We start from the raw sequence: 21,138 nt of genomic DNA, 5'->3' as shown, positions 1-21,138 counted from the left end.
CAGCCCTGAAAACTCCCGTCTGTTCCAGTGATGCTCTGGAGAGGCTGTCCGGGAAACGACGCGAGGAAGGTGCTGTTTCCACTCTCCGCCTCAGGTTGTTAATGTGCCTCAGCACATTTAAAGTGATAAGGCAGATTTTTTGGTTTTGCTATGCCAAAAAAGATAGAACATGGCAGGAAATGACAGTATCAGTCAGGTCCGTGTGTGCACGTGTGCAGCAGAATTTGCTGTAAGTTTGTGGTGTTGAACTTAAGGCCCTGTGAGACGCGCTGGCGTTTCAAACAGCGGCACTTGTTCAGATACCTCTGCGGTCTCTGAGGTTCGCCTGTCCTGAACGATGAGGCCACAGCTGCAAGCACAGAAAACTCAAAAAACATCCCATAGCTATTTACTTTTTTCTGGACAAACAATTTTATTTTAGGTAATGCGTCTATACACTGTACATTCAGTCACTGTGGTATATAAGCATAGCTATTTTCATACATAATCTCATAAAGTCCTTTATTTTACAATATTATCTGCTTCAAGGGGAGGGGATGTGGAAAAGGGGGTGGAAAAGGACTATCAAGGTACACAGCGAAATAGATAAATATGCCAAGCTTTTTTCTTATTTTTTTTTAAATCAGGCATTTATAAACAAGAAAGCATACATTACTTACATAAAAATAGTTCTAGAATAGTAGAGTAAGTCATAATATTGTCATTAGCAGCAGCATAGGAGAGACCAGGATAACAAAAATGTGCTGAAATGCTATTGGCTATTATAAATGTAAAGATTTATTTTTCTTCAATTGAAAAAATGTCATTTCTGTGAATTCTTTTGATTTTAAAAAAAAAAAAACAAACACAACAAAAACCAACAACCAAACCAACAAAAAACTTCTCTCTAAAACACATGGACTGATGAGAGGGAAGAATGGAAAGAAAATCAACCTTTTGGTAATAAAATACTTTACAGTGAAAATAAGGACAATTCAAATGCAAATGATGGAGAAAGGTTAACCCACATTTAAAACTTGCAAAAAGATTTTCTTTTGTTTTTTCCTAACAACAGCAAAGGTTCTTCTTAGTTAAAAACACAACTCATAAAACAAGACAACTACCAGGTAAGAAAGTTTTGAAAAAGTAAACACCATATACACTTATAATACAACAGTGTAAAATGAAAAAAAGTATTTACATGTTGAATTTACTTTTAACTTTTTTTTTTTTACATTGGCTAGTTCTGTTTGAAAAGCAGAATATTATGTATACTAGTTAGCTGCTCCATAGATATGAATGTTATTGCTGTTGGTTTTTTTTTCCCTTCGTTAAGTCTTCTTTCAGTAATAGAAACAATGAGTAATTAAACTGAATATACAAGTATTAAGTAATATATTTTTAAGTACAGGGAGAGTCAACAGCCTGTATGAAACACCTCTTCTCCCTTTTAACTTCTTAAAGGAAACTAAAGAGCAGATGAAATGAGAAGATGTGACTGTGTAATTCCTACACTCCCAGGCTGGAGTGCGAATGGAATGCAGCAGGGACTCAACAGTAAGTCGAAACAAAAGCAATTCCAGCTGAACGGGCCAACAACGGTTTTACTGAAGTGTTGCAGCACAGAAATTACACACAGAACTCCCGCACCTCAAGCACCTTCACAATGTTTTTTTCTCGGAAGATTCCCACCCGTTTTGACAGCCCTTTTCTGGAATTAGTGTCTCTGTGGCCGTCTTCTGAAAATTTTAAAATAAATTACACGCACAGGAATTCTGAATTACAAATAAATTAAATATTCTGCAGAAATCATTAAGATTTTATTGTTAAACGGTATCTTGGAAAGACAAAATGCATGTAGGAAAGACAAAATTATTTAAGGTAGACTCCTACCCTTTAAACCTCTCCTGGTGATTGACTGCTGGTGTAGGACGTTTGTTCCCCGTCGTCTTTCACCTTATTTAATCACACCGATTTAAAACGTTGATTTCTAGAAACGTTTTTACTAGGATCTTTTCACTCCCATGGATCAAACACTATTGAGTGTCAACCTCAAACACTGTCAAGTTCATTTGCTGTACATTACACTTCATAGAACTGCCGTAAGGCACGGCAACAGACAAACCCATCGGTTTGTAACGACTGTTGTAACTTCATCTTGGAGGCGTCTTTCTTGCCAATCTTCCCCTGTTTACGTGCAAAGCACAGGTGCTGCTGGTTGTTTGACAAGCCTGTTTGCTATGGATAACACTATTTACTGTTCTGTTTTCCTTTGAAAAAATATGCAGATTTCATTAATTTTGGAGGATAAAAGCATCACATGCACAGAAGAAACTGTGCCAGTGAATGCCTCCCTAGACACACAAGAAAGCAAAACTATGCCATGTGCTGCAGGTAAGTGGGACACTTTTCCTGTGAAAAACTGGCTCGAGATAGACACGTTGCCATTTTTTGTTGGGTGATAAGGGGACAGACACAAAGATCAGAGGAAAAAACCCAAACAAACAAAATTTTAAAAGTAAGGCTTCAAAGAAGCTGACAGTGGGGGTGGGAATCCATTTGTTCTGTGTGTAGTTTCCTGCCATGGCAGTAAAGCATAGCACGGGAGACACTTGAAATGCACAATGATCAACTAAAGCTGAAAGTATTTAGTTTCCCTTGAAGAAATAAGTGACTAATACAGATCTGGAAATCATAAGGCTGAGAACATTTTTATGCATACTGCATAACAAAATAAACCCTTTACATAAGACAGTAATAATGCCCATTAATGAATATACGTATGGCAGAGATTTTAATTCCATGCATATGATTTAATAATCGCAGAAAAAAACATACAAAGAAGAAAAAAAAACACATAAAAAAAACCTGCTTAAGCATAATCAAAATTCCTTTTGCATTGCACTTTAGAAGAGGAGATCTGCACCAAGACTCAGTCTCCAGCATCCCAAACACACGAGGGCAAGCCCTGTACGAACGGACAGTTTCCTGTAAGTTACTCGGTGTCACTGTTTCTTGCTCCCAACAGTTTTACATTGTCCCAGTAATTCTACTCCTTTCATATTTCTTTTTGTACCTAAAACATATATATGAACTTCTTTGTTAATGCTCACAGTTATTATAATGGTTATTATAATGGTTTCAAGCAAACAGCTCTTGTTTAAAAAAAAAAAAAAAAAATATCTCTAATGTACTGTAAGTAAATACTATAATTTTAGGATTGGAAGCCGCTTTCTGTCTACTGGGAAATAATTTTTAAGCTTACATAGTTTGCATTATTGTCCAAAAGCAAATAAAGGTTACTGGAAATATGTTTCTTCGTTTAGAATAACTTCTCTGTACGATGATGCATAGGGTTTTCTTTTTTTTTTTTCTTTTTATTCTTTAAGGTAAAAAAAGTGTCAGCATTGCCTATATACGATACTGAGAGGAAAAATGAGCTGGAAGGCACATCTGCAGCCCCAGATCAAATTTTCACTTCATGCTGATAAGCTCGAGTGTGTCAGAGGTGAGTGTTTACGGGTGAAAATCACTTTTTGCTTGTTCAGTAAAGCACCAACTTTATTTGTTGAGCACTTCGGGAGCATCCCTACGGCTTCCCAACGCCTGTGAGTACAAAGCCACGCTAAACAGGGTTAAACTCAACCAGTGGTGCGCTGGTCTGGTGAACTGGTATTTGGCAGCATTCTGTACCTGCTGAATCCCCACTTTGCATAAACGTAAATGATGACGCAAGGTGTCACATGGTGGAAATCGGGGCTGATGGTTTTCACATCTGCTAGGCAGGGTAGAATCTAGAATGCTCAACTTGTAAACTTTAGAAATATGGAATAAAATGCAGAGGAAGATTCTGACAAAGTGCAGTTTAAAAAAAAAAACAAACAACAACAACAATAACACCAACAATAAGACAAAGTGATGGCATGCTGCATTTTCATTCTGGGGCTGCGGCTTGGATCCCAAAATTAAAGTAATTTCTTTGTTTAAAAACAAAAAAGTTTTTTTTTTTAAAAAAAGATGTAGGCTTATTCACAGCAGCAAAAATGTTTTTCTTTTCTGTAGTATCCAATAATGCGATGTTGCACTCTCCTTGGGCACAGAAATCCTGACTGACAGTTCATAATAAAAGCAGGTAAATACTGAATTTATGGTAAGATGGTGCAACAAAGATGAGTTTTCCAGAAAACTGAAAGCTGAAGTAAAGATTTCAGAATGACTTCACCACGCGTATGTCTTCTGCTTTATTTTTCAACCGACTTCACAGATCATCCATTTCCTTCCTTTATTTCCTTCTTTCTTTTCCTAAAGCTGAAGTGCTCTTGGATGAAGTGAGTCTTTTGAACACAGCAATTAATGAAGATGTCTCTAGAAGAGATGGCACGATCTGCAACCGCTCACATTGGTAAGGCCGGGTTTGGAACTCTAAAGCGCACATCTTCTCTTCCCATCCCGCTCCCACCTTCCCCCCTTGCAATCCTGCATCTTCCTTTCGTCTTGTGTTCAGGACAGGAAATGAACAGAATTCTTTCTAAGGAAAAAATCAACTTTGAAAAGCACTCTGAAATTCTCATACAACCACGTGACAGGATTAAAACTGCGATGGCTTCCTAGATGGCTGGAAAACTGCTAATGAAATGGCATCATCACCAGAGGGCTTCTACGTTAAGAATCCCAAAGCCTATAACAAGTCATTAAAAATTGTGCATCGAAGGTTTTTTTTGTTTTGCTTTTAAAGGTTCATTATAAAAATCTTGTTATTTTTTTAATACCAAGTCTGTGTAATGAATTATTTTAAATAGCTTATAAGAAAAGTTTGTTTGTCTTTAAATTCCAAAATGTTCCAACAGGCAGAAGGGCAACACAAAATCACTGCCGCGCTTGCCTTTTACTCTGATTTTAGTTGGACGATGCTGCTTGCTTGGAGTTTGCCAGTAGAAAATTTGCTGTGGACTTAAAAGTATTTTGTTTATAAACACTTTGTGTTTTATAGGCACAGTAAGATGTTGTGCTATATGGATTGGAAAAAAAAGAGGCGTAATTCAGTGCTTCTGTTATAAAGAGTAACATTTGCCTTCCAACTAATAAGAATCCATATTCATAGATCTGTGTGCCAAGACACAACTACTCACACATGCACTTACACACGTACCCCACACATCCTCCCTTACTGTGCATATATGTCATTCTGTATGTGTGTTAGATGACGTGATGGTGGTTTAGTTCTCGATGTTGCTGGGCGCGCTCTCGCTGCTGGGTTGACTGCTTGATTTAGGCCACAGTTGTTCCTGAAGTTCCTTGACTACTTTTTCCAAGTGTTCTCGAGCCTCCCGTTCATGTATCAGGTCGGCTCGGAGCTGCTCCCTGTCAGCCTCCGCGTGCTGGAGCTTAACCTGCAGGTCCTCAATCTGGAGAAAAGCATATTAAGAAACATAATAAACTATTTTAATATTTCAGTTCTGTTGTGATTTTGTAGACTTTAGCACAGAGTAGCACCTTAGCACAAAGTGAGAAGAGTAATAGAACACCACATACGTCCACAGTTGGGGGGAGGAAGGAATTCCCTTTTCCCTACTTTTTTGCATGTTTGGCTTTGACATTCTTAAATTCTTAAATATCTCTGATGGATTACGTTCCAAAAAGGAGGGTGAAAACCAGAGCAGTTGAGTGCCTCAGTGTACGAGAACTCTGCTGACTGTACTACTTACACCGTTACTATTATTTCTTTACACAGCCAGCGCTTCAGCACGCGAACCTCCAAGGTAAGTTTGCACAGGTACTCTACTTTCGGATCTTTTACAACAGTCATTAATAGGAGTGACCAAACCCAGACCCAGTTGCTGGGTCACAGCCCAGGTCTCAGCTAGAGATTAATGGCCAACAAAAGCAGTTGTAGTCTCCTCTCCTGTACGAGACCCATTACAGCCTTCGCATTAAACGTAAGGAGCTGTAAGGAGGCAAGACGGGCCGGGAGGACGGGGAGGTACGGCGTGAAGGTGCATGTGAGAACTGGGGCGCAGGGAGCCCTCTGAGTGAGCAGAACCTCTCCGAGCAACGGTGGAAATGAGCACCATTTCACCTGGTAAGTAAGAAGGTGGCCTTGGGAGGGCGGGAATGGGGCTGAGTGGGTCCTGGTGAGTCATAACTTTGCACAGAAATGGACTTAAAGAAATACATGTTCCAAATAGCCTTAGAAGAGATCGCTTGCTGAGAGCTACCCGTCTTTTTGCAACCTGCAACAAGAGACACAGATGGCCTCAGCCTCCTCGAAGGCCTCAGCAGTCAATCTTCCAATTTTTTACTTACTGACAACAAAGGCAGAGAAAAGCCCCAGTACTCTTCAAGGGTGTGAACAGTAGAAAAGCTGCACCCGTTTGAAATCCACAATTTTAGGCCGCAAACAGACAAGGTTAGCAGTTAGCAAAGACAGACTGCCATTTAATAAAGGAAAGAAAAACTCCTCTATTGGACTAAAATGAAGGCCAGCCCACCACCCTGTCCGTATTTGGATCTCAGTACCAAGCTAAGAAGAAAGGAAGGCATAAACCATGCTGATATCCCATAGGCATTAGGCATCTAATACTTTAAGCTTACACAAAGACATTTACACCCCTGAAGCTGTCCCAGTTCCTCTGGCGCTCGCCTGACGCTACTCCTCTCAGACTAAGCCTGGCTAGAGAATCGTGGTTTCCTCAAAAATAAGAAGTGACGAACACAACCTAAGTGACAAACTTTGTGTGTGCACTCCAAATTAAAGATAAAAGGATGTATAAAGCTTTATTTTAAAATTTCTTATGTTCTGTAAAATTCAGACTTTGAAGTTACTTAATAGAAAAATACCTTAAGTGCCATGCGGAAACCTCTGAGGCAGTTGCTAAATAAAGCCGTTCCAGACCCTGAGACAGTCGTTGCCAAGCACAGCACTAATACCGCTTTGCTGCATTTGGGGCTTAATGAGCGTCCTCGTGCTGCTGCGCTGCACGCTGGTGCTGTGCCAGCAAGTCTCCGTACAGCCAACGGGAGAGGGCATTGATACTGCAAATGTGCCACTAGTGGCTTCAGCAAAGACAAACCTGCAGAACGCTCAGCTACTTGAATTCTTTTTGAGGTGATTTTTAGCCTTTCCTATTAGGAAACCTCATTTATTCCCACCCAGGGAGGGAATGTGTTAGGAGACTGAAAATCCACATTGTCCAAACCTGTCGTGCACAGCACACAGCGCGGGCGGACACACCTGCAGCTTTGCAAAGTGCGCGTCCGTCCCTGTGGGTTCACTTTTAGCTGCACTTGCTGTTGCCTTTTTCTTTTTTCCTCTCTCTCAAGTGGAAGTCAGCCGGCGGCACCGCCCAGTGCAGCAGCGCACACTCTGGTTCTGTTTAGTCTGGACACCTCTTATCAGCGAGACATCCTGTGATGCTCGGGAGGAAGCCCACATCATTTCCTGCCGCGGGGCTCCCGGGCAGCCACCGCTCACAGTGGTACAAGTGCACCACTCCCCTTCCCGTTATTCAGCCCGGCCTTAGAAGAATTTCTGATCATTATTGCTTTTTCTTTTCCTCCCCCTCCCACCCTTAAAGTAACCACACCAAATATCTGCAACTCCTGCTTTAGGTGCAACAACGCGTTCATGCAGCATGTGTGTTTAACAACATGCGTGGCAGAACCGTTGCTGTAGTAACCACGCTCTGGAAGAGTTCCCGTTAACATTACTTGAGGTATGTTACAACACGCAAGTTAATCTTGCAAATGTATGACACCTATGTGGCATTTGCATGTAAGTGATACGGTGCTGTTGTAGGCGTTTAAATTTAGGCGAGCGTGCCTCATTTTTCAGAGCCCTTCTGTTGCCAACGCCTGCTGACCCTTGCCTTCTATTTAGGCATTTCTCAGCCAGGTGCGGTGCTGGGGCCGCGGTGCTGGGGCCGCGGTGCTGGGGCCGCGGTGCTGGGGCCGGTGGCCTGGCAGAGGGGTGTTTAGGTGGGAGGTGGCAGGAGAGGGGCTGTTTGGGAGCTCCTCCTTCTAGAGGAGGGGGGTTGAGGGGGTTAACACTGGGCGTGGGACCCTGCCCTTTTACAGGACCAGCATTACTGGGCAACTGGGATGGTTTTATTGGAGGAAGGGGAAGGCAGGGCACGCAACGGATTCCTCTTCAGGGCTGTTTCTCACGGCAATCCAGGCGGCTGCCGTTCTGCTCTCAGCTCAGCCTGTTAGGCTGGGTCACTTCAGGGGCTTGGACCAGCGGCTGGCCTTGCATTCCGCATGCCCTGCGACACCAAGACACAACACGGCGACTTAAGGCCGTGCAGCCTGAGCTCTTGCTTCACTTGGCTCTGGAGGTTTTAAATAAACTTCAAAGTCTTTTATTACAAGAGAATGTGATACGGAGAGGGCGGGGAGGGATTTTTAGTTCAAAAGCTGAAAGCACCCATGTTGCTTGTAACAACATGTTCCTGCATTCCTAGAACTTCCATCGAGATCAAACTGGAAGCCTTTTCTTAGACCTGACAGTTTGCTCATCTTGTGCTTTACAGCTCTAAACATCGCTCCTTCCCAGCACTGCAGTTTGCTTATTGCCGGGCCTTGGGCTCTTCTCTTGTTTTAAATAGTTCCTGTAGGTCTAGGCTGATTTCAAGGAAAAATACTATTAGAGAACGTGGCTCTGCCTAATATTTACCGAATTGAAATGGATCCCTATGCACTGCCAGTGCCAACTGAGTATAAGTGGAACGGAAATGATGTCTAGCATTTGTTTTAGTTCTCTGTAAATGGTGATTTTCAAGGGCGAAATGTGCAAAGCTCTACGCAGTGCCGTGCGGCTGACACAGGCGGTCGGAGCGCAGCGTGGGCGCTCCTCTGCCCCATCCCTGCAGCAGGACTGGGGCTGGGAACCAACACGATGGGGCAGAGAAAGGAGCTGGACTCGTATCACATTAGACAAAACAAGGCCACGGGCATTAGAGGACAGACAGACACTTGAACTAACCCTGAAAACTGCAGAAATACTAAGCTCACTTGTTATTATAGCTTTCAGCGTCCGGGTCTTACCTGGGCTGAGTACTTGGCCCGGAGCCTGCCTGCTTCACAGCCCTTGTCACACACCCGGATCTGCCTGGCTTGTTCCAGCTCCCTCTTCAGTCGTATCCGAGACTCATTGGCTTCCTTCATTTTCTTCTCGTTCTCAGCTCTCAGACGTTCAATCTCTTTCCTTAAGTTGCGCTTCGCCTCTGTTGCTTCTCTCAGTTTCTCTTTCTTAGCCACTCTTAGGAACTCCAGCTCCTAGAACAGAAAAGCAGTTAACTCGTGAGAAACGAGGAGCAGGGGCTAAATTAGTCCAAAGAACCAGAACTGTAGAGAAGTGATCCAAATTAAATCCCCACCTTCTGTTGGTCATGACGGAGAAGGCTCATGTCTAAACCTCATTCTGAACTTTGTACAAGCTCTTCTCCTTTAAATCAACATGAGATCCTACACTCAAGATACGCTGAATTCTGGGACAATAAAAAGCTATACGCCACAGCCACATTTTGCTTTGTCAAGCAAAATAGCTGTGACCATCTGTGACTGAATAAAGATGAACTGCAGTTGGAGAGAGCTACCAGCAATGTGCTCTACACCAGCTCGAAGTTTCAAACAAACCAACTGTAACGCCTGCACTTTAATTGAAGACACTGACGATACACAATGTGATGATAAATGCAATTTGTGAGTGCCCTTTGTGTACAGCAAAGCTGAACGAGAAAGTTTACCACTTGCTGAAGAACTCAGTAAGCAGTTCCATTTTACCAAGCCCCGCAACAATCCACTTAAGGCAAGTATGAGAAAAAACAAATCGTCTATCTTCTTTCTCACTCTAGGCGGTTTTGTTTTGCTGTAGGTAACTGGTGTGTAGCCCTAAGTCTCTTGGCGACCAGCCAACGCACCGCTCTGTCACAACATCTGGAAAACTCCAGGCTAAAACCTTAAGCTAAATCGAAACCACGCTTTGCTCTGGAAATTACCACTCTCACTGTCCAGGTTCTTAATAGGGGCTGCCGCCCTGAAATCTCCAAGGCAAGAGAGAGCCCTTAATTGAAGTGATGATGATAAGGGACCTAAAGGTACAACGGAAGAAACTTGGAAGTTTTTAAAAAGCTGTTGTTAAAAGACGTATTCATCATAAGCACAAAAACATGGCTCACTAAAGGTCTGTCTCCTAAGTGGTTAAATTAGAAACTAAAGTCGATTTTTTTTTTCCCCCAGAAGCAGCATTTCCTCTCTGTCAGAGTCAAACCCGCGCAGCAACGTGTTTCTGTTAAGTAACGCTGCAGTCGGGTCATGGGAAATTCACTCTTTCGACAATCTCACTTCCCAGCCAGGCCATTGTTAGCTCAGCCTGTGGAAGCAGGCACACAGGTCCCGTCTCGGCACGCGGAACTGGAAACCCACAGCCGCCCGAGTGGAAAGCGATGGCCAAATACCGTATTCCCTCTCACACTGACACGGAGCTTGATTTAATGCCGCAACACTCAATTTTGCTTCATCAACTACTTCATGTAATCCCTGCTCTACTTTAAGTACACACTGTGTATTTAGCTTAGATATTTAAAAAATAGCTTTAAATATATATTAGTTATAAATATTTACTTTTAAATACAAAAAATAAACCGTATATTTACTGAAACACAAGGGAATGAAGTGATTTGCTCAAGGTGACAGTGAACAAGCAGTTCAGTTGAAAAGACAGCTCTCGGCCTCCCTTCTCGGGGACCCGGATCTGCAGCTCGGCTGTGACGAGCCGTGCCCACGGGAGAGGTGTGCGGCACAGAAACTGGCTTGCTATACGCAGCTCTCACAGAAATTTGAGTTGGCAAACTTTGGTCAAAATTCTAATTGTGATCCTATCTGCACACTTCATACAATCTCCCTCTCACCTTCTCCTGCCTGCTCGGAGAACACTTGAATCTACTACTGGGGTTTTGCGGACCGGGGTTTTTTGGTGGTGCTTTAAACACGGCAGTCGCATTGCACACAAATCACACCTGTGAGCTACTGGCCTTTGTTTTATTCCCCAGAGAAACAAAACGCCTTGTGCCGGCTAACCAGGCTGTACGCCTGCTTTTGACCAGCAGTACAAGCACTGGTTTGCCATCTCCCACGCTAGATGAAACAAGGCCCTTATTTCACAGGGGGCACCCCAGATGCATCTAACAGATTCCACTTCTAGTTTGGTTACAGCTCCACATACAATATTCAAAGCGGACACACAAATCTGGCTCTGTCCTCCATTTCTATGTACTATTTTGCCCCAGCTCAAATTAAAAAAAAGTTCACACGCCATTCTGTTCAGCCGCTGCGATTTGCAAATGGTCAGTACTTATCCGCAGCCTTTTGTCTGACCACTCTTTCTTTGACACGATCGATGTATCGTGGATTTCCAGAAATAAGGAGCTGCTTCACTGAATGAAGCGTGGCTGATGGAACGCCCAACAAAGCTCTGCAGCTCAGCTCTTTGTCAGAGCTTCAGCGAGCGTCTCTGCGTCCCAGGAAGACCCTCCCTCAGCGGGGCAATGGCAGGACTTCCACCAATCTTGTAAAACTTGATGAAGCCTCCATAAGGACAGAAATGTTTCTAGTTCAGTGAAATGAAAACAAAAGAAATGGTGCTGGACTAGAAGATTTTTTCAGTAACGAAAAGATGTTGATTTTGGTAACCATGGATTTATACCCCAAGGCAAAACCAGGTGGCAAGCTTAAAAATGTGGGAATGGTTCCTGTCTACTTTGGTTTCCCAGCTGGATTTACTAACAGTACCCCAGTAGAGGCTGTTGCTATTTGGGAAAAACGAGGCAATTCTTTTTTACATGCGACTACCTAATGGTTTCTACCTGGAAGAGTGTTTAGAGACAGCGGTAAGAGCAAGCTATTTTTCAGCATTACCTGATGTAGACTGCGTTTGGCTTGCAAGGCGGCATTTAGCTTCTCTTCCTGCTTCACTCTCATTTTAACAACTTCGTGGAGGAATTTTTCTTTGGCTTCTTTTGTATCTAGGCCACTGTCCAGGGCCTGCCTTAGGTGCTCCAGCTCCGCTTCCAGCCCGCTGCTGTGAGAGTCAGAGTGCGTTGCAACCTCATATGAACTGTTGACTGGGACTGGGGCTTGCATCCCAGGTGAGCTCATGTCCTTTGCAGAGCTGGATGAAGTAAAGGATGGGGAGGAGAGCGAGGATAAGGAGGAGGTGACTGAAAAATAGAAACATCGAAAATTAATAAAAAATATGTCTAAACCGAAGACAACTCAAAATATGCTGAGGCCCTGTGCTGGTCTGTACAGAGGAGATACTCAATATTGAATGAAAAAAATGGAAGAAAGAAAATACTCATTTTATACTTTGATACTCGAAATGTGATGAAGATGCAAACCTGACTGACTTAAGGGACCAACCTACAATTTGCTTCAATCGTGACTTTGGAATTTATGTCACAAACAGTGTTTTCTCCATGGGTGTCAAGAAACAGATTTCTTCAGGGAAACCTACATGATCCTGCTGTTTTCAGTGGGTAATTTTTTTCTTTTCACATGAACTGCATTCACTGAGTAAAGGCTGAACATACTGAGGGCAGCAGCAGAATTATCGAAGTGACATCAATAAGGTGATAGCAGTGTCTGCTTTCATCTTCCGCTGAGAGGCCCACTATCAGAACACTGCTGAAGAACATAGTGGCTCTTGATCCTTACGTATTCGACTCCACGGATGCAGTACTGAAACTGTGTCACCACATTCTTTGACACAAAAATCCGCACTTGCTCATGTGTGGGCTCTAGAATTTTTACAGGCTATTTGTGCGTATCCCACAAAGGCTTCTACGGAAGGCTCTTGATCAGACGGCAAACCATCAGTTCTTACGTGAACACCACATACGTTTTGTCCTCTGCACAACACTCACCTGCTTCAATAAAAGACACCAGGGCAGTGGACACCTGTGGTTCAGGTGCTTCTTTTTGTCAACGCGCACTCCTCTCACAGGGACACCTCCCCCAAACTGATGCTCCATTCTTGGTTTTCATCGTTACTTAAGGCTGTATTTTTACATCTCGCTGAGGTATTAGGCTTCCAGAATTATATTTAATCACAACAGAAGTTGCACAGCTAACTCATGTGGATTACTTAGGAAAATCCAGCACAAATAAAATAAAGGCAGATATAACTGTCACTTACATTCTTCCCTGGTTTCTACTTCAATTTCTGCTTCTGATTCCTTATCCTCTTCAGTGGCAGTAACGGTGGCTGCAACAGTGGCTGCTGCCTCTGGGATAACTGTGTTCTCTGCAGCAATTTTTCTTTTCCGTGGCTGGACAGTGCTGCTCAGTGGCTCGCTGCTCCGGGACACCACTGTGGCACAGGGGGGGTTGCTGACAATTTTCTGTTGGGCTGGAGGTGCAAGTGCCACATTGGGGGCCACAGCATTCTCAAAGCTTTTGTAGGAGTAAAAACTGTTTTAGAGGGGGAGGCAAAAAGAAGGAGAAAATAGTCACATTCTTGGCTTTAAAATGCTTCCCAATCCACGTGTTACACCGAAACTGCAAGACGCGTACTGGAATGACAGGGAAGTTCCATTGATATACACCTGCTAAGAATCTGCTTATATATCTGCTTAGCGTTTTGCACTCATTTAAACATGGAGATGATTTATACAGCTGATCTCCAGCCAGTTCAGAAGGGATCCTATTCGAAGTACCACATATTCTAAGAGCACCAAAGAGATGAGATCTCCCACAGCCTAAAAGTTATAATGATGTTTCATCATGATCTTCGTGCATTATTGTTTTACTTAACTGCACAGTTTTACTTCTGTCTATCCACAACTGTTTTGTAAACCTGGAAACGCCACTTCCTTAAGAAAGGCCACGGGAGTGCAAAAAGCATTTAATGTTTCGACGCAGCATGCGTCTAAGCGCATGTGTGTAAAACCACAGTTAAAAACCCCAACAAACCTATGTTAAAGGACAGTAATATTGTAATGTCAAATACACACAATTTTGCAAAAAACAGAGCAAAGACTGTCTTTGCAACTTCAATTCAGCATCTCACTACATGATGTACCTTCAGTCATAAGTCATGTATTAAAATTTCTCCTAAACTTGTTGAAGGTGTTTGGTTTTGGTTTTTTTCCAATATTTAAATTGGTGAAATTTCTCACAGAGATACCACACTCTTACACCAGTTTAGCCCTTCTCTCCCAACCTAATGAAAAGTCTGTTTAAAAGCACGGATATGCTGGTAGGCTTTTTTGTTGTTTTTTTTAAATAAAATCAAACCCCACAGTTTCTAAGAAACTTGTTCCTAAAAGCAGCAAAATATGTTCTCCATAACGCTCTCTCAAAACACCTGGCCACTTTAGTCAAACTTTCCAAAGAAACCATTACCCTTAGGCAGAAATCTGTCACAAAGATTTTTCAGACTGAACAGTTCAAGTCTGGCAAAGGAATGTGCAATTGCATTGACACTTTCCCTTCTAACTGTGACACCAGGAGTCTCACCTATTATGGGTGGTGACTCGTTCTTGTACCAGTTTAATTATGTTCTATCCAAGAGCAGAATCTGGCCTGTAACATCAGCTTTCTGACGGGTCTTACAAGCCGAGGAGTCTCCCGCAGGCTCTCCTGCCCGGTGTGCTCTGCCATCACCCCCAGGACCACTGCCCATCGAGAGGGAAGGGGGCAGCCTGTGCTGTCCGTTCAGCCCTTCATCCTCCGATGGCATTGTCAGTAGAGGAGGCAGCACCAGCTGTGTTGGCAACGTGCTGCCCGGCCAGCGGTCCAGAGCTGCCGCACTTACCAATTGGCAGTTGCCTGGAAATAGCTGGCTGGTGCCGGCCCACCTGCCCTCAGAGTAACTCCGTCTTCCTTTGAACAGGGAAGCCTGGGAACTTCTGATGACTGTCCCCCAAAATGATCTTAAGTTCATAGAAAAACAGCCTGCATTTCAGAGTTTGATGGCATGTTTCACTTACCTAGGTCCAGAGCTGCCGCACTTACCAATTGGCAGTTGCCTGGAAATAGCTGGCTGGTGCCGGCCCACCTGCCCTCAGAGTAACTCCGTCTTCCTTTGAACAGGGAAGCCTGGGAACTTCTGATGACTGTCCCCCAAAATGATCTTAAGTTCATAGAAAAACAGCCTGCATTTCAGACTTTGGTGGCATGTTTCACTTACCTAATGAATGCAGAAAACAACAGTACTTATTTTTTGTTTCCCTTCTACAAATTAAAGCACTGCAGCTGCAAACGCTCTGTGATCTGATACTAGTGGACCGACTGAATGAACTACAAAGCCACCAGTCGACAGTGCAAGGGAACAAACATAAAGCAACTTGCTGTCAAAAACATCTCCGCGGCCGCTAATCCCATTCTCCCTTCAGTCCACGTCTCCTTACCTGTCTCGGATCAACGCGGGAAGATGGGTCGAGAGCTCTTTCTCATTTGCCGATACAGCAGGGGACCAGGGCCGGAAAGCTGAGAGACGCTGACGGGGATGGACACAGCCAATACTCTGGGAAGAGGGGAAAGAAAAATAAGCAAACACAAACAATCTTTTAAACTATAAATCGCACCGGAGTGCTAGCGATGCTTTTCGGTACATTCTGTTATCTCTGAAACTGCTCCCCCACTGGCTAGGACCTACTTAGTAGATTCCACTGGAAGAGATGAACTGTACTAATGTAAAACCTCACATGTTTTTAATTTGTCTGTAAGTTATATGTAGTTTGCAGATACCACAAAAGGCTCCCGAGTCTTTCGGGATTCTTGTACCTCAAAGGCACGAAGGAATTGCTTCCTTCATTGTCACAACTCAGGTCAGTGTACACTGGAAGGTAGCAAGGAAACTGGGAGGACTGCATAGCTCAATGTTTACTAGGAAAAGGATAGAAGTATTATTACTTTAGAAAACCTGGGCAAGTTCTTCCTCTCATCTGCTCTTCTGTTTTCAGTACAGGGATGCTACATGCTAATTGGATCTCTCTTTTGATTACAAAATATTCAGCAATCACCTTATTAGATGAACTGGATAAAGACCGTAACCAACTGGACTGTTTTTCCTTCTCAGTAGAAGCTGGAGATTGGGAAGCAGAGTCATCTATTTTGGGCTTTTTGGAAGCAGGAGGATCTGAAGGGACCTGAAACAAAGACAGACAGGAAAAATCAAAGACAGAATTACTCATTTTGCAATCAGCTTAGAAACAGGTTATAAGGCAAAAGAAAATTTTGTGTTTAAAGGAAAGAAACATGGGGGTATTTTCTGCGTTTTTAAACCTAAGGAAAAACAAAGGAGGGAAAACAAGGGACAGACACAAACTACGACAGAATATGGCTTCATTCCTTCATTTAAAAGACTTCAATAAAGCGTCGATGGCGCAGGAATGATAGGCAGGAATAGAAGCGAGACATTCACACCATGTTGCAGAGGACTATCTGCCTTTTATTATTTTTGTATGCAGAAAGGTAAGGTTTAATGTGGTTGCTGAACTGGAAAGATTATTTTAAACAAGAACAGAACAGACTTTGTTATTCTGTTTGCAGTGGTTGTTATGCCGATGACTTCACTACCCCACAGCTGCAGTGGATTCTGGGGGTGCTGCCAAGAGCTGCTTTGCCTTTTCCACAAGTGGCTCAGCTTGGCCCATAAATCATCCTCAAGCATAAGAAAGCCCTTTGGCAAGCAAAACCCCTTTCCTTCAACACTGTGAAGGAATAAAATTCCTATAGTCCCAGCGTGGCTTGCAAAAAAATTGGTAACTACTGGTTTAACTGGTGCAGTGGGGATACCAGCTTGAAGCCTTGCCAGTACAAACACGTCTATCAGCAGGGAGGGAGAAGGTTCTGGACCTTATGCTGCATCACGGCTAGAAATAATAAGAGAAACATACCACCTCCGTTTCTATTCCTTTTTCTTTCTTTTCATTCTTTTTGCAATTCCAAACTCTCTACCTTTCCATATTCCCGTTCAACTTGGTTCTAAGTAAGGTGGCAGAACCGTGCCGCAATAACCAGTAATCACTCATATTTGCATTACATTTTTTCATCTTTACACCCTTCTGTGACTTTTGTGGGCAAACAAGTATTTATACAGGTGTGTCTGTACAACGCAGGCAGGGCAACACTTGGAGAGCCCGAAATGCTCCAAACCCGGGTCTATCTGCTCATGAAAGAAAGGAGCTTATTTGCCAGTGTCTTGTGTTCCGCAAATCGGTCCCCTTCGAGGCATCTTAAATTGGCAACTCCGAGACTGCTGTTCCAAATGATTATTCGCTCCTGACACTTGTGATCTAAACGACTCCACCTGAAGCGCACATGAGGAACTGAAAGCAGCATTGTTAAAACGCACTTCTCCAGACTCCCAACTGACTTCCAGGCAAACCCAACAGCTACGTAACTAAAGCAATGCCATCCCTTTTGCACACCTTAATTAGGAGGAAATTAAGACCTCACGTCCACCAACAGTCTACCGCTTCCATGGAAGCAGGGCAGCAGCGTGGAACGCCGGCTCAAGGCGATGACTATCTAGCTAATGCCAGTTCATCTGGCGGCACACGCCGCTCGTACCGCTTCCACAGCCCAGTGTGCATAGTAACACAATCAAACCAAGTCTGGAGGTTTTAGTAAAACATTCCCTGGCACTCCGGAGCTTGGGGCAGCTTTCCATATGTAGCAGATGAAGAATGACATGGGTGTGTATATGTGTAACCCCAAGTACAAAATTAGCCCGTGCCAGTGCCAAATGACAGCTTCAACGGATTTGCAGAGGATTCTTTCGGCACAGCTTCAGGCTTCCCAAGGGTTGACTCTTGCAGTGGCTATGGCGTGGTCCCTCCCATCTAACTCAACTAAGAACAGGCATTTCTAAATGCTTTTTGTAGAAAACGCAGGACAATGCATTGGAAAAGATTTGTGTTTGCTTTCAGAGATGCTGTCTGTGCAGAATTAGTGACAGCATGAGAAAGGTATTTGGCAAGCGACCACTGATCCCAGCCCTATCCACTGGGGATGGTGAGCTGTGTGGGGAGGGGAACTTGGGGCGGAGGGTGGGGAGGAAGGGGGGCTTGGAATGAAAAAGGCAACAGGTGGCAAGACTCAGCATGGAAACCCGTTCCTCCCCCCGACCATCCGCGCTCTGCTGTCTGCAGAACATTCTGTTCAGGCCGGGCTGGAGACGGCCGGCCCGGGCCCGGGACCCCCTCGGCCACATCGCTCACCGCCCCCCGCGGGACCAGCACCCCCGGGCAGGCGTGAAAACGAGCCGCTTTGGGAAAAGGAGAGCAAGTGTCAGGGTTTAGAAAGGTTCCAGGAGAGGTATGTCAACAGAATGATCTCATTTGCGTTTTTAAAGAAATCATGTCTCATCTTCAGCTTTCTCCGCTGTCCCCCTTCTCTCCCCCGGACACCAAGGCTGACACCAAGGGTCAGGAGGGCTCTGAGCGCAAAGCATTTCAGTAGACCCGGGAAATGATGCTTAGTCTTTTGTTGCCAGGAGCCGGTATTGATCTGAAACCATGAGCTGCTGCTAGAAAAAAAAAGCAGTAAACAAGGTGTGCCTGGGGGAAAAACAGGTTTTCCTTACCCACGAGTGGAAATGGGGTGACAAAAGGGGGTGAGAAAAGCAGGTGCTAGATGGGGCATGTAGATTTTTCTAACTTCAAGTCATCATCCACCACCAGACTCTTCAGTATTCCTAACAAACCAGTGCTGTCTAAATGGGTAAAGCACTTCAGCTGGACCCAAAAAAGGGCTGCTGCCAGTATAATTTCTGACCTGCTGTAATGACGTCCACCAGTTTTCTTTCCATCCACTATCCCATGTGGTTTACACAGATCATCTGCTGGTTGAGGCAGGAATTGCCTCTCAGTACACGCTTTAAAAAACCCACCACGTATCGAGGTTCCATTTTAACAATGCAGAAAAGCAGCAGTTCTGGTTGTTTGCCACCTGGTCTATGAAATACTGAGGCACTATGTGTTGCTATTCATCGAGGAATGGAGGTTCATCTCTGAAACTCATGAAACAGAAGGCCTCTCACTACAACCTGCAGTCATTTGATTCCATTTTTCCTCTGGTATATTTCTATCTGCTTAAACATCCCACTGAAGACAGTTCCGTCCCCCTTCGCAGAAATACTGCGGCTGTGTCATGAACTCAACAAAAATTCCACCTATAAAGATCCAAAGCCGGTCAGTAACATACTGTACCGCACCTCTCTTGTTTTGCGCAGCATTCTGACGCTGAAAGAGGCACAAACAAATTTGCTCACAACTACAGGAAGATGAGGAACAAGATGAGATACTGAACACAAAATCTTCTCTTCATGTGACTCACCGATTACATCCCACTCTAGGACAGACTCCAGGCAACAATGTACCCCACTCTGACACTTCCAACCCAGCCACAGCAGCCAGCAAACCTTGGTATTGGCTCAAAGATGGATGATTTTATTTCATTTTCTCTCTTTGCCAAATAATGAAACATACAAAGTTGCAAAAGAGATACTGAAAATCTGATGTACATTTTTTTGCCATCTTCCCATCTTCATACATGACTTACAAAAAACTTGAACCCAACCCCTAGAAGACTGAAATAAATGTTGCCTTATTTCCTATTCAGTTTTTCTTCCTTTGCAGGCCACGTAATAATTTGTTGTCAAATGGGCTTTGTGCTGGGCAAAGCGATTTGTTCATATACCTTTTCTGCAATCCACTGATGTAAGAAACTTCATGATAAAAAATGGGTTCAGAAAAGCTGTATGAAACATTTACTTAAGCTTTTGGACTCTTGTTTCCTGAAGCAATTGATTTTTGAGGAAAAGCAGATCCAGAAAGATTTACAAAGTTACTAAAAAAAGATTTTTAAAAGTACATTCCAAAGGGAAATTTGGGCATGTGAACTTTAACGTCAGCCATTTTAAGGCACACTGAAATTAAGCAGCCCAATTTGGCCTCTAGCCAACCAGGGCCACATTTGACTTGTCTGATCAAACTTTCTACTTCAATTAAGTATTACAGTAGTAAACCAGGAGATCAGTAGAAAGAATTTTTGACCATCCACTCTTCAGAAAGACCAGCCCTCCCCCGTGCTCCGTTCCACGAACACGACCGCAGACCAAGCAGCACCAGCTCAACACCATACCCAGACGTTACTTTTCATTGCAACATAGAATGAAAAAAAAGCCCAGAAAAAGATCTTAAATGTTAAAATTTGGGAGTGCTCACAGGTATGATTCTTGGTGCCTGAGGACCTACCAAAATACATTTCCTGAAGTAATACACTTTCTTTTCCCTACCTTATTTCCAACACTATGTAACTGGGCTGAGTAGACGACTTTTGTTCTCTCCTTGTGCTTTGCTGGTGGCACGCAGCGACGGCCACTGCAGCCTCCCGACCCCTGTGGTGGGAGCAGCGTTCCTCTACGGATCAGCTGAGAGCACTACCAAGAAGGCAGCACTCCCTTTTGGGGGACAGAGCACTGGTACCGGCCAAATCCTGCAAAACGGGAAAGTCAATGGAACCGCAACTGGTCTTACACAACTGACAGTCGAAGCCTACAGAAAGGCACGCACTGCCGAAGGCGTGCACGTCCGTCGTGGGTAAAAAACCAACCAGCACTACTGAGCGGGGCCGAAACTCAGCACAAACCCATGTTCACAAAACACCAAGGACCCTGTTAAAAATCTTTCAAACTTCAGGTCTTGCTATGTTGCTCAGCTAACGTGTAGTGATGCATGCGGTAGTGAAAAATGGGCTGCTTTTGCCTTGTTAAGAATGGAAAACGTCAGGTGAAAAGAGTGGGAAATGAAGAGGCCACCTCGCCCGTGCAGCTTTCAGCTTAGAAATGTACCTTCAGCAAAGCACCCCGTGCTCCAAATTCTGATCTATCCTCTCCCAATAGAATCTCCCCATAACTGGGTCTAAATTTGCCATCAAATTCCAAAACCTAATTGGAAACACAGATCTCTGTTAAAATGGGGTAACGGCATATGTTTATCTGTGTTTGTGACCTCTCCCAGGCTAGGTGGGGATGCATTTCCACTACTTGTGGGGAATGATACGAGAGCAAGAATAAAAACTCCCAGCTCCTCTGCTCCTCGCAGGCGGTGAGGCAGGGCCAGCCCGGCGCTGTGGCGGCTGCCATTGCAGCTC

At 43.9% G+C, this 21,138-nt stretch overlaps 1 protein-coding gene across 1 annotated transcript in view; it reads right to left on the bottom strand.

Moving 5' to 3' along the window:
* Nucleotides 1–5,195: 5,195 nt before the first annotated feature.
* SKI (SKI proto-oncogene) overlaps nt 5,196–21,138 on the bottom strand; it is a 114,115-nt gene continuing 98,172 nt past the window's right edge. The window contains exons 2-7 of the mRNA XM_009889614.1: nt 16,002–16,127; nt 15,387–15,502; nt 13,172–13,446; nt 11,893–12,194; nt 9,022–9,252; nt 5,196–5,384 (exon numbers count right to left, since the gene is read on the bottom strand). Of these exons, the coding sequence (XP_009887916.1) occupies nt 5,196–5,384; nt 9,022–9,252; nt 11,893–12,194; nt 13,172–13,446; nt 15,387–15,502; nt 16,002–16,127 (1,239 nt within the window). The remainder of the gene's footprint in view (nt 5,385–9,021; nt 9,253–11,892; nt 12,195–13,171; nt 13,447–15,386; nt 15,503–16,001; nt 16,128–21,138) is intronic.

The sequence above is a fragment of the Charadrius vociferus genome, unplaced genomic scaffold (genome assembly GCF_000708025.1).
Source record: "Charadrius vociferus isolate BGI_N301 unplaced genomic scaffold, ASM70802v2 scaffold477, whole genome shotgun sequence".
Taxonomy (NCBI): Eukaryota; Metazoa; Chordata; class Aves; order Charadriiformes; family Charadriidae; genus Charadrius; species Charadrius vociferus.
The sequence above is the reverse complement of the archived record's forward strand: the minus strand, read 5'-3'. Positions and strand labels throughout refer to the sequence as shown.